The sequence below is a fragment of the Geotrypetes seraphini genome, chromosome 6 (genome assembly GCF_902459505.1).
Source record: "Geotrypetes seraphini chromosome 6, aGeoSer1.1, whole genome shotgun sequence".
NCBI classification, from domain to species: Eukaryota; Metazoa; Chordata; class Amphibia; order Gymnophiona; family Dermophiidae; genus Geotrypetes; species Geotrypetes seraphini.
Genome location: NC_047089.1, coordinates 121351383 through 121365341, shown reverse-complemented (window position 1 = coordinate 121365341; position 13959 = coordinate 121351383). Strand labels below are relative to the sequence as shown.

Sequence of the window (13959 nt, the reverse complement as noted above, 5' to 3'; positions counted from 1 at the left end):
AACACAAAGAACACCAGAAAGACTGTCACCGAGTGGTTAGGAAAGCAAAGAGAGAATATGAGGATAGGCTGGCTGGGGAAGCAAGAAACAAGAAACTTCAAAACGTTCTTCAGATACGTCCAGGGGAAGCAACCGGCGAGGGAGGAAGTAGGACCGCTGGATGATGGAGACAGAAAGGGGGTGGTAAAGGAGGAAAAAGAGGTAGCTGACAGGTTAAACAAGTTCTTCTCGTCGGTCTTCACGAGCGAGGACACATCAAATGTACCAGAACCCAAAGAGATCATAAGTGGAGATCAAGAAGAAAAACTGGCACATATAGAGATAAGCCATGAGGAGGTCCTCCAACAGATAGACAGACTGCAAAGCGACAAATCACCGGGCCCGGACGGAATCCATCCAAGGGTTCTAAAAGAGCTAAGAAACGAAATAGCGGAAACTCTCCGACAAATTTGTAACTTGTCCTTGAAAACTGGGGAGATCCCGGAGGACTGGAAAATAGCAAATGTCAACCTATCTTTAAAAAGGGATCGAGGGGTGACCCTACAGGCCAGTAAGCCTGACTTCAGTCCCAGGCAAGATGATGGAGGCACTGATAAAGGACAGCATCTGTGAGCACATAGAAAAGAATGGACAACTGATAGCGAACCAGCATGGCTTCTGCAAGGGAAGATCGTGCCAAACAAACCTACTGCACTTCTTTGAAGGTATAAACAGCCAGATAGACAAAGGAGAACCCGTAGACATCATCTATCTCAACTTCCAGAAGGCCTTTGACAAGGTACCCCATGAGCGGCTTCATAGGAAACTGTGGAACTACCGGGTGGAAGGGGACGTACACAGATGGATTAAACACTGGTTAGCAGGCAGAAAGCAAAGGGTTGGAGTGAAGGGCCACTACTCAGACTGGTGGAAGATCACGAGCGGTGTTCCCCAGGGGTCGGTACTCGGACTGCTGCTGTTCAATGTATTTATAAATGAACTAGAAGCGGGGACGAAGTGTGAAGTTATAAAATTTGTGGATGACACCAAACTCTGCAGCAGGGTTACAATCACGGAAGAATGTGAAGACCTACAAAGGGACCTAAACAAACTGGAAGAGTGGGCAAGTAAATGGTAAATGCGCTTTAATATAGAGAAATGCAAGGTCATGTATTTAGGGGAAAAAAAACCGATGTTCAGCTACAAAATGGGGGGATCAGTGCTAGGGGATAGTAACCTTGAAAAAGACTTGGGTGTGCTGGTAGATACTACAATGAAATCAACGGCACAATGTGCAGCAGCCTCAAAGAAAGCAAACAGAATTTTGGGTATTATTAAGAAGGGTATTACAACCAGGACGAAGGAAGTCATCATGCCGCTGAATCGTGCGATGGTGCGCCCGCATCTGGAATACTATGTCCAATATTGGTCGCCGTACCTCAAGAAGGACATGGCAATACTTGAAAGGGTCCAGAGAAGAGCGAAGAAAATGATAAAAGATATGGAAAACCTTTCATACGCAGATAGGTTGGAAAGGCTGGGGCTCTTTTCCCTTGAAAAGCCGAGACTCAGAGGAGACATGATAGAGACTTTCAAGATCATGAAAGGCATAGAGAAGGTAGAAAGGGACAGATTCTTCAGACTATTGGGAACCACAAGCACAAGGGGGCACTCGGAGAAACTGAAAGGGGACAATTTTAGAACCAATGCTAGGAAGTTCTTTTTTACTCAGAGGGTGATGGACACCTGGAATGCGCTTCCGGAGGTTGTGATAGGACAGAGTACACTACGGGGGTTCAAAGAAGGATTGGATAAATTCCTGAAGGATAGGGGTATTGAGGGATGCAGATAAGAGGTAGAGATAGGTATAGAAAGAGTATAGGTAGAAAGATAAGAGGATTAAAGGGCCTAGAAAAGGATCACCTTACATGTCATGGGCTTGATGGGCCGCCGCAGGTGCGGACTGCTGGGCGCAATGGACCTCTGGTCTGACCCAGCGGAGGCAACTTCTTATGTTCTTATGTTTAAGGGCTATATTCACTAAGCAAACCGATCGTGTACCGATCGGTTTGCAACCACTTTAATATCAAATTTCCATCTGGTCTAATTCACTTACCTCCCCTGTGATCTGCTTGGAATCCGTGCATGCAAATGAGGTGAAATGCATGCAAAATGGACAGCGACCCAATTCATTACCCAAAATGTCAGATCCTACTGGGCTGGCAACTCAACCCAAGAAGCGACTGCTGAAGACCAGTTGAAAACGTCTTTTCGACTCTCCAGCTCCATAGAAGCCCTGTCTCCTGCCTGCTCGCCCCGATCTTCCAGCCCTGCTTTCTGCCCTGAGCTCCTACTCTCTGCCGCCATCCCTGCAGTGCGAGCCCACGGGTTTAAAGCAGGACTGCACTGCAGGGAACTGCAGTAGAGAGCAGGAGAGATCTGCCCGACACCCCCTAAGGCCACTATTGGACAGCGGCGGGGCAGGAGAGAAGGAGCAGGAGGAGTTTGCTCCTGCTTCCGAAGATAATTGCCGGTGCATAGGAGCAGGAGGATCCAGGCACCCCTCCTGCTCCCGAAGATGTTGGGGGAGCCATGCCCAATGATAGGAGGGACCGGGCATCCCTCCTGCTCCCAACAATTTTATACCAGGTACCGGGGTGGGCAGGGCCTGACCAGGACCGGGCGAGGGCTGGGAGGCCTAGGAGCAGGAGGGACTGACCACCCCTCCTGCTCTCAACTGTGGTGTTGGAGGGGGTGCCATGCTAGTCGGGGTGGAAGTGCTGCGCTGCTTTTTTTAAAATTCTGTTTAAACATGATGGCAGAAGGGAGTTGGTATACCTCCTGCTTTTTTCTCCGTGGTGGGGGGACAGGCACGGCAGAGCAGGGCAGGCAGGAGAGATCGGGGCCTGGGGGGTGTCGAGAAGATCTCTCTTGCCTACTCCCGGATTCTCTTGCTCTCTGCAGTCGTTCTCTGCAGTGCAGGCCCACTTTAAAACCACGGGCTTGCACTGCAGAGAACGGCGGCAGAGAGCAGGAGAGTCAGAGCGATCTGGACTGGGCTGAGCCCTGACAGCAGTGACAGGAGACTGCTTCTCCTGTCACTACTGTCATGGTATGCGCATGAGCAGGGATCGCTCTGGCCGTTGATAGGGGACGTGATAATGATCGTCCCCATTTGCATGCAGGCCTTTACTGAATCAGTCGACTGGCATGCAAACAGTAACGGATCGAACACGCTTTGGAGATTAAGTAAATCCTGGCCTAAGTTAGCACTTAACAATGAAATGGGTAGCAGGATGCCTAAGCACTATTCTGTAAAGATGCATGCTGTTGGCATAGTACATGTGCGGGCAGTGAGTAAGGCTACCAAATAGGTGTTAAATTATTCACACATTTTAAAGTTTTCCATGTATCTACTAGGATTCTATTACCCTTATATAATCTAGGCATCTTAATACTTAACACATGACTCAATTTCAATGGTGAATCTCAGCACCTAATTTTCTTAAATGGAGGCTATTAGCATAATCAGTCCGTCCCTGCAAGAAGTTATCTTACAAGTCTGCCTAACTCCATTTCAAGATCCTTTGTTCAATTTTTTATATATAATTTTATAGATCCTCAGAGGGCCACCTCGTCGGTGACGCACAGGTTGGTGAATGTGGTTACTTAACGGGAGAGGGAGCCTTGACAAAGCCCTGGTAGACAGACGGGCGAAACATGTTGGACATTTATGATTCTACCCTCCTGACTAGCGTCAATTAAAAAGCTAAGTACTTTTAGTATACTTTATACTTTAATCATAATATTAAAAACGTATGTTATACACAATTTAAAAGACAGGTCCAGTGACGAAAGGGTGCATAAAGCCCCGCACTATGAAATACATTTGAGTGCGAGGTGGCCCTCTGAGGATCTATAAAATTATATATAAAAAATTGAACAAAGGATCTTGAAATGGAGTTAGGCAGACTTGTAAGATAACTCAATTTCAATGGTGACATGAGTTGCCATTCCAACCTTAACCAGTCTGGGAGATTTCCCATGAGCTCAGGGAGGATCCATTATATACCCTGATGCTTAATATAGGCTTGGTGGTACCTATAAAAGTTGGAAAAATTTACCCCACCCTCCGCAATTGTTTTTTGTAGAGATACCATGGCAATTCTTGCTGCTTTCCCCAGCCAAATAAATTTTGTCAGAATACTAATTAATTTCTTATAAAAGGTCCCCTGAAAAAATAACGGTTTCATTCCCATTTGATAACAGACTACAGGCAAAATCATCATCTTAACTGTTTGGACTCTCTCCCACCAAGACAGATGTAATGGGTTCCAATGTTCACACATTTCTGTGACCTTCAGGATTAAAGATTTTTCATTTACTTTCATAGTTTCTTCTAGGTTACTTTTTATCCAAATACCTAAATATTTTATACCCTCTTCCTTCCCAAAAAAAAGGGAAGGTATCAAATAATCATTTTGTTCAATATGGGGGTAATAATTTTAAAAAAAGTCTAAAAAGTGTCCTAAGTGGCTACTTGGACGATCAAAAAGCCTATTCTGATTGGCCCAGGCGCCTTAGGCCCCACCAGTAGGCGGGGCTTTGGTTAGGCTGGGCCAATCCGGCCCCATTCATCGGAGGACTGCCGGACGGACGGACGGGTTTGGCACCCGTCTGTCCGGCCAACTTACCTAAAGGTACGGGGAAGGGGGGTGAGGGTTGGGGGGGTCGTGGGGTCGGCCGGGGGGTTGCAGGTTGGCTGGGAGGGGGCCAATCGGGGGTTCTGGGGGGGCGGACGTTGGGGGGAGGGGGTTCATCGAGGGCAGGAGGGCCTGGGATCCCTCCTGTCCGTAATGTAGTGGGGGTGGGGGTAGAGGATCGGCTGGACCAGAAGGGCTTGGGCTCCCTCTTGCCCCGATGGAGTCGGGGGGCAAGAGGGCTTGGGCTCCCTCTTGCCCCGATGGAGTTGGTGAGTCGGGGGGGCAAGAGGGCTTGGGTTCCATCTTGCCCCGATATGTCGGGGGTGCCACGGTTGGCTGGGGCAAGAGGGCTTGAGCTCCCTCTTGCCCCGATGTTGTTGGGAGGGGGGTCGCGGTTTAACATGGCAGGAGGGCTTGGGCACCCTCCTGCCTGGATTGTTGTGGGGGGATTCTGTAACCAGTGTTGTTTTTGACAGACACCGGTTACAGAATCCAGCTTTTAGGCGAAGTTACTGGCTCCTCCTTCGCCTAAAAGCCCTTCTGTTGGACGTTTGTGGCCTAGGCGTGTTTTTGTTTCATTATAGCTAAAAGTGTAGACGTGCTGTGGGGGTACTTTTAGACGTGGAGATTGGGCGTTTAGGCAGAGGAAGGCCATAATCAAAACATGGACGTTTGTTTTGGTTATGGACACTTTCCCTGCTTCTGGGTTGAACATTTAGGGACTTAGGCCAAAAGGGGACTTAGACGCTTTTTTTGATTTTGCCCCTCAATACTTTTAGTGGAAGAACCTCTGATTTGCTCCAGTTTATTTTGTACCTAGAGAATTTTCCAAATCTATCAATCAGATCCAGTAAATGCAGATGGTGGTTTCAGGATTCCTCAAATGAAGCAATATGTCATCTGCATAAGCAGAGACCTTGTATTCTCAACTTGTATATGGAATACTCTGTATCTCCCTTGCCTGCTGAATAGCCAATAGCAAGGGTTCCAATGCAATATCAAAAAGCAAAGGAGATAACGAACACCCTTGTCTAACTCCCTTTTTAAGAGAAAAACGTTCAGAAAAATAATTAATAATGTATAATCTTGCATAAGGGGAACTATACAAGGTTTGAGTCATTTGTATAAATTCAGAACCAATACCAAACCAATCCATTGCTTGATACATGAAGGTCCATTCCACACGATCAAAGGCCTTCTCTGTATCCAAGGATACTGAGAAGGCCGGATCTTCCATAGTTTTTTTTAGATTTAACATGTGAAAAGCCAGTGTTGGATGAATGTCTCTGAGCAACAAAACATGTTTGGTGCATACCAATAATATAAGGGAGAGCCTTGGCCAAGCGCAAAGCCAATAACTTAGCCAGAAGTTTTCCATCAACATTAATCAAAGAAATAGGCCTGTAATTTGAAACCAACGTAGGATCTTTATTTGCCATAGTACCTGTAATACAACCTTTAATCAGTTGATCCTGATATAAATTTAATAAATGAGGTAATAGGGTAATTTGAAATGATTTGTAAAACTCTACAGTGAACCCATCACCACTCGGATCCAACTCTAAGGAACTTCAACGCTGCTTGTAGTTCTTTCATTGATATAGGCGCCTCAAGAGTTTCTCTTACATACTCGGGAATTTTAGGTCCCTTAATTACTTCAAGAACTCTAAACCCTCAAATTCCTTATATGAGTAAAGCTCAGAAGAATATAAAGCTTTATAATATTTTAAAAATTGTTTTAAGATAGTTCCAATTTGAGAATGAGTTTCCCCATTCTCATCAGTGATAGCCACAGTTTTTACTCTCCTTTTTTTTAGCTTTAAGGTATTTAGCTAATATTCTCCCCGCTTTATTGGAGTTTCCATAATAGAAAGCCTGTTGAGAAATTAACTCTTTCCTAGCCATTTGAGAGGAAATCTCATTATATTTGCATTTAGCTTTTAATAGGGTCTGCAAAGTATTTTGTTCCCATTTCAAGGCCAATTGTGACTCTAAGTCCTTAATTTTTTGTTCCAAATTAGAGAATTCCAATTTAAGTTGTTTCCTAACATGTGTCGAATATGAAATTTGCCCTCTCATGTGTTTCTAAAGAAATTTCCTCTGAGGCATTGATTTGAAAATATTCATTAATTTTTAATTGAAATTCTTCATTAAAGTTAGAATCTGCAAGCAATGTATTATTGAACCTCCACGGGATCCATCCCAGGATACTAAGAGAGCTCAGAGAGGTTCTGGTGAGTCCTATTAAAGATTTGTTCAACAAATCTCTGGAGACGGGAGTGATTCCTGGGGATTGGAGGAGAGCGGATGTGGTCCCTATTCATAAAAGTGGTCACAGGGATGAAGCAGGAAACTACAGGCCGGTGAGCCTCACTTCAGTTGTTGGAAAAATAATGGAAGTGTTGCTGAAAGAAAGGATAGTGTACTTCCTTGAATCTAATGGGTTACAGGATCCGAGGCAACATGGCTTTACAAAAGGTAAATCGTGCCAAACGAACCTGATTGAATTTTTTGATTGGGTGACCAGAGAGCTGGATCGAGGACATATGCTAGATGTAATTTACTTGGATTTCAGCAAAGCCTTTGATACAGTTCCTCATAGGAGACTGTTGAACAAACTTGAAGGGCTGAAGTTAGGACCCAAAGTGGTGAACTGGGTCAGAAACTGGCTGTCGGACAGACGCCAGAGGGTGGTGGTTAATGGAAGTCGCTCGAAGGAAGGAAAGGTGACTAGTGGAGTCCCTCAGGGTTCGGTGCTGGGGCCAATCCTGTTCAATATGTATGTGAGTGACATTGCTGAAGGGTTAGAAGGAAAAGTGTGCCTTTTTGCAGATGATACTAAGATTTGTAACAGAGTCGACACCGAAAGAGGGAGTGGAAAATATGAAAAAGGATTTGCAAAAGTTAGAGGAATGGTCTAATGCCTGGCAACTAAAATTCAATGCAAAGAAATGCAGAGTAATGCATTTGGGGATTAATAATAGGAAGGAACCGTATATGCTGGGAGGAGAGGAGCTGATATGCACGGACGGGGAGAGGGACCTTGGGGTGATAGTGTCCGAAGATCTAAAGGCGAAAAAACAGTGTGACAAGGCAGTGGCTGCTGCCAGAAGGATGCTGGGCTGTATAAAGAGAGGTGTAGTCAGTAGAAGGAAGAAGGTGTTGATGCCCCTGTACAGGTCATTGGTGAGGCCCCACTTGGAGTATTGTGTTCAGTTTTGGAGACCGTATCTTGCGAAAGACGTAAGAAGACTTGAGGCGGTCCAGAGGAGGGCGACGAAAATGATTGGAGGCTTGCGCCAGAAGATGTATGAGGAGAGACTGGAAGCCCTGAATATGTATACCCTAGAGGAAAGGAGAGACAGGGGAGATATGATTCAGACGTTCAAATACTTGACGGGTATTAACGTAGAACAAAATCTTTTCCAGAGAAAGGAAAATGGTAAAACCAGAGGACATAATTTGAGGTTGAGGGGTGGTAGATTCAGGGGCAATGTTAGGAAATTCTACTTTACGGAGAGGGTAGTGGATGCCTGGAATGCGCTCCCGAGAGAGGTGGTGGAGAGTAAAACTGTGACTGAGTTCAAAGAAGCGTGGGATGAACACAGAAGATTTAGAATCAGAAAATAATATTAAATATTGAACTAGGCCAGTTACTGGGCAGACTTGCACGGTCTGTGTCGGTGTATGGCCGTTTGGTGAAGGATGGGCAGGGGAGGGCTTCAGTGGCTGGGAGGGTGTAGATGGGCTGGAGTAAGTCTTAACAGAGATTTTGGCAGTTGGAACCCAAGCACAGTACCGGGTAAAGCTTTGGATTCTTGCCCAGAAATAGCTAAGAAGAAAAATTTAAAAAATAAAAATTTTTTTTTAATAGAATCAGGTTGGGCAGACTGGATGGACCATTCGGGTCTTTATCTGCCGTCATCTACTATGTTACTATGTATTACAATCTTGTTTCTCAAATTTTTAATTTAATCCAAACTCCAGCATGATCTGATAAAACAATAGAATCTATGCCAGCTTTGGTTACCTGTTGAACTAATTGATCTGATACAAATACATAATCTATTCTTGAAAATGATTTATGAACCTGATTTATGAAAAGGAAAATTCCCGAACATTAAAATGGAGAATTTGCCAGATATCTTTTAATCCACAAGATTGAACTAAATTATCCAATCCCATTGATTTCAAGATCCTACTTGGTTGTTTATCCAACATTGGATCCATAACAGCATTGAAGTCCCCAGCTACCACTATATTAGAGGCAGCCAGTGGCAGAAGTACCTGTTGAAGAGTCTTAAAAAAATTCTGCCTGATTCGAATTAGGGGCATAGACACAAAACAGCGTCAGAGCTTGTTTCCCCAAGATCATGTTAACCTGAACCCACCTTCCTGGAGGATCTGAAAAAATAAAATTAAATACAGCTGGACATTTCTTATGGATTAAAATAGCCACTCCCACCTTCTTACCCACAGCCGGCGCAAAAAAAACACTGCTTGACCCATACTCCTTCTAGTTTTTTAGATTCTCCCACATTCAAATAAGTTTCCTGTATCATAATATATCCGCATTTTGTTGCTTTAAGAAATTGAGTGTTTTCTTCCTCTTAACAGAATGATTGAGGCCATTAACATTTAAAGAAAACAATTTAAAATTAATTGCAAAATCTTAAAGAGAACCCCCCATAATAGTATACCAAATACACTATGCAAATACATCCTTTGTACAATACATGTCCTATATCCCTTAAACTCCCCTTTCCTCCCCCATTCCGTATCCCCCTTATCATATGATTACTTGAAGACATATATTTAGACTAGCAGCCATATTCTTCCCCCAGGAAACCCAACTCATTACCTCCCCATATCTTTCAATATCTGAAGAAAATCCATTCATTGACATTCCTGTTTAACATGCAGATTTTTTTTCTATTCTTCACAGCTGATGAAGTTACTTGGATGGTCTCATTGTGCATCGTTTACTGAAAATTGGCTTCCAGTTATGTATCCCCCGGATTATTGTCTCTTTTGAAATTGCAGTTGAGAGCTTATAATTTAATTGATATTATTACAAAGGTGGTGAAAAGAAACTGGTTTTGATAATTTTTATATAGCATGTTTTCTTCTAGTTTCAAAGGCTGTTGACTAGATTGTATTTATCAAGAAAGACACTGGGGTGCAGATTAATACTTGTTAAAACTGGGTTGTGATTGGCTGCTTGCATGAGTGGTAGATGAATTGCTGTTTTTCATGGCATATGTATGAAAACTTTTGCTATGAAAGCTTTTAAAATTGTTTATATTTTCTTTTGTATGACTTCGTAATATAATTTTTATCTTTAATAGCTAGGATTTTATTTATTAGTCAAGAAGCAGTAAACCTTTTACTGTATTACCATTTACATTTTTGAGACATATTCTCCATCTCAGTATATCATTCAATCACTAAGAGAATATGTGCTTTTTATAAATTTTGAAATAAGAATTCTAGCAAATCATTTAAGTGTTAATATGAGGTGCACAAAAGACTAAGGAAGGATAATCTTGTTCAGTTCCAAACATTTAATGCTTCTTAATCAGGTACTATAATATTATACATATGATTGTATAAGGAATACAATATTATGTGAATTTCAGCAGAATAAATGTGCAGATCAAAAAATTATATGCACTCTGATGCTTTAAGATTTTTTAAATAATTATAATAAAAGCAAATATGGAAAATCTTTAATTGTATTTCGTATTTTATAAGAATTGAGTGTTGTTAGCGAACTTCAACAAGCAGAGGAAGGAGGAAGAAGTCCTCCATTTTACCCCTGTTCGGCCCAACAACCTCCAAGAGAAAAAACAACTGCCCAACCCCTAGAAAATCACTTACAGCCGCACTCCCACATACTCCTACCTCCCATCTTTCACAATGAAAACAATACCACAAAAACAAACACAAGCTATCCTACTGATTACCCTGCTCCTAAACCAACTGGAAGGTGGCAGCAAACAACATCTCCCCAATACCTATTATCTCAACTACTAACAGAATTCACCACCCAGCCAGACGAATCACAGTGGACAGAAACATAAACTGCCAGACCTGCATTCACCACACCATCACACCAACAGAGGGAAGAAGACTGACAAACCCTTCCAAGACCAAACCACACCTTCACCCAAGATCACTCATCTACACAAAGACATCTTACAGTACCCAAACAGATTACATCACACTAACATTTGCCTACTTAAACATCAGAGCTTTAGGCCCTAAGACAGAACACATAAAAGACTGGATAGAAAACAAGAATCTAGACTGCCTCTTCCTCACAGAAACCTGGCTGCCATCAGAATCAGATCCCAGGATAACAGAAGTCTGCTCAAAGGGATACAAGATAAGTGGTCTGCAGAGAAAATAAAAGAGGAGGAGGTCTAGCCATCTTAGTCAGAAACGCCCTAAACCTAAATGTACTAGATAAAATGTCCACCCCATATATGGATCTACTAGCCTGCCAACTCTCAGACACCACACTCAAAGGATCCATAACCTCCATGCTCTGCTACATAACACCAGGGAACTGAAACACAGCAAGACCAGAATTTGAAGATTTTATTTACTAAAACTCACTAACAGCAACATACAATCTGATCCTAGGAGACTTAAACCTCCATCTCAAAGACCAATCCTCCAAACAAGTAGAAAACTTACTATCATACCTCAAAGCCTTAATATACAAGATCTTAGACCCACAATCCACACATGAGAAATGCCACCAACTTGACATTGCAGCCTTCATGATCCAACAGCCCATTCAACCAGAGATTCAAACCTCAAATTGAAAATGGTCCCAATTCCTCTGGTCAGACCACTATACATACTCCTGCAATATCAACTGGGCCAAAAGCAAAAACAAACCAAAAGCTCAAAAAACAACCTACAACTCATGTAAATACATCAAATTCTGGAATAAAACAGACACAATAATCCAAGATTGTAACCCCAAGGACTTCATCTCACAATGGTACAGTCTAAGTACAGCTACCCTGGATGAGCTAGCCCCAATACAAACAAAAACCAGAATCAGCAGATGATCAGACAAGTGGTTCAACAACGAACTACTCCTACTCAAAAGACAATGCAGACTAGAAAGAAAATGGAGAAAAAGTAATCAAGAGCCCACAAAAACAGCATGGAGAAAACTAAACCAACAATACAAACTAAAACTGAAAGAAAAAACAAAGACACACTACTTGAACCAAATAGGCAGGGATTCCCAAGACACTAAAAAACTATTCTAATTACTAAAAGAACTCACAGACACCAAACCCTACCTGGCCAATAACGTCACCCCTCCACCCTCAGCCGCCCTTTTAGCTGAATACTTCAAAAACAAAATCACAACTGCCAGGACTACCTTCACTGGAACCCCTACTCACCTAGAAGAGATCATATTGCCCTCCACAGAAAAAAAATCAGTTGCAGCAGACAGAACCTGGTCCCACTTCTCCACTATACAATGGTCAGACCTTAACAAACTCTATAAAAAATACAACCACGCAGCCTGTGACCTCAACCACTGCCCACCATACCTGTTAAAAACCTCCAGTACTTTATTCCACGCCCTCCTCTTACAATGGATACAAACCTTGCTCACAGATGGCCTTTTCCCGCAAGACCTCAGCAAAATCATCACCCCGATCCTTAAAGACCCCAAAGGAGCAACAGATCAGCCATCCAACTACAGATCCATAGCCTCAATACCACTTTATGTCAATCTAATGGAAGGCCTCATAGCTAAACTCACCAACTACCTAGAAAACCACAACTTACTCCACACTAGAAAGTTGCGCGGGGACAGAAATCCCACCAATCCCCGCCAATATTCTACCCGTTCCCATGTGGAATCCCACCCGTCCCCACCCATCCCTGCGAGGAATCCCTCCATCCCCACCCATCCACGTGAGGAATCCCCTCTGTCCCCACCCATCTCCGCGAGGAATTCTCTCCGTCCCTGCCCGTCCCTATAAACTTCAGAAATAGTTATTTCATTTAATTATGCTACTGAATTAAAGGCTATGGTAGAGACCCATTTACAAATAAGCAAATAGACTTTATTAATTTGGAACTATTAATTGGGAAGAATACATACTTTGTAAATGGGTTTCTACCAGAGCCTCTAATGTAAATATAAAATATAAATACTCAGCTGATGAGAACCCCCAAGCTGTCAGCTGAGGACTTCCTTTGCAGTTGGCCGGGGGTCCCTTTTGTCAAGCTTGGCAGGCAGCAGTAGTGTCCCTGAGTCACAGATGCTGGCATCTCAGTGGCTCATGGATGTTGTCAGCGACTGCTGTGCTTGGTGGAGGGGAGTTCTGGCCGTCTCTAGAGGAGGTCCTCTGCTGGCGGTGCTTGGGGATCTCCACCAGTCACAGCATGGGTTAGCAAGTACCAGAAATGCATTTCCTTTTCTTTTTAACACAATACAAAGACATCGTCTATATACATTTCCCAAAGCTAACATATTTTAGTCAATAAATTCCGTTCTTTACCTTTGTTGTCTGGAGACTTATTTTTCCATAAAGGTGGTCCCAGTTTCTTTTTTCCGCTTTCCCATCTTCTGCAAATTCTTATGTTGCTGTCCATTGGTTCCTCCTACCATGGTCCAGCATTTATCCCTTTCTCATCTTTCGTGCCTGCCCACCAGCCCCATGCCCAACATTTATCCTTCTATCACCCCTCTCCAGCACCATGCCACATCTCTCCCTCCATTCCCTTCACCACTATGTCCAACATTCCTCCCTCTTGCATCCATTTCAATCTGTCCCACTGTTCCCTTTCCACCACAATATTTATTCCTCTCATCTGTACCTCACTCCCTCCCTATGACCAAAAATTCTCCTTTCTTCCATTCCCGTGTACACAACTATCTCTTTCCCTCCCTTCCTTTCCCAAGTTCATGCCTTCTGTGTCCAAAAACGCTTCCCTCCCCCACCTCAGCATCTCTTCCTCTCCCTTCCTCTCTCCCAAGTCCATGCCTTCTGTGTCCAAAAACGCATTCCCTCCCCCAATGCATCTCTTTCCCTCCCTTCCTCCATCCTCTTTCCCAAATTCATGCCTTGTGTCCAAAATGCACTCCCTCCCCACCTCAGCATCTCTTTCCCTCCCTTCTTCCATCCTCTTTCCCAAGTTCATGCCTTGTGTCAAAAAACGCATTCTTTCCCCCTTTTGTGTTCCGCGTTTGCCTCCCAGCCCTCATCTGCAAGTAAATTACCAGCAACTTTCT

The 13959-nt window shown here is 43.4% G+C and overlaps 1 protein-coding gene across 4 annotated transcripts in view; it reads left to right on the top strand.

Moving 5' to 3' along the window:
- The window catches only part of TPP2 (tripeptidyl peptidase 2), a 1323399-nt gene extending 1312989 nt beyond the window's left edge, over window positions 1-10410 (top strand). For all 4 annotated transcript variants that reach the window (XM_033947626.1, XM_033947627.1, XM_033947625.1 and 1 more), the window contains one exon: window positions 9628-10410. In XM_033947626.1, coding sequence (XP_033803517.1) covers window positions 9628-9717 — 90 coding nt within the window. In that variant the 3' untranslated portion in view covers window positions 9718-10410. The remainder of the gene's footprint in view (window positions 1-9627) is intronic.
- The last annotated feature ends 3549 nt before the right edge of the window (window positions 10411-13959 follow it).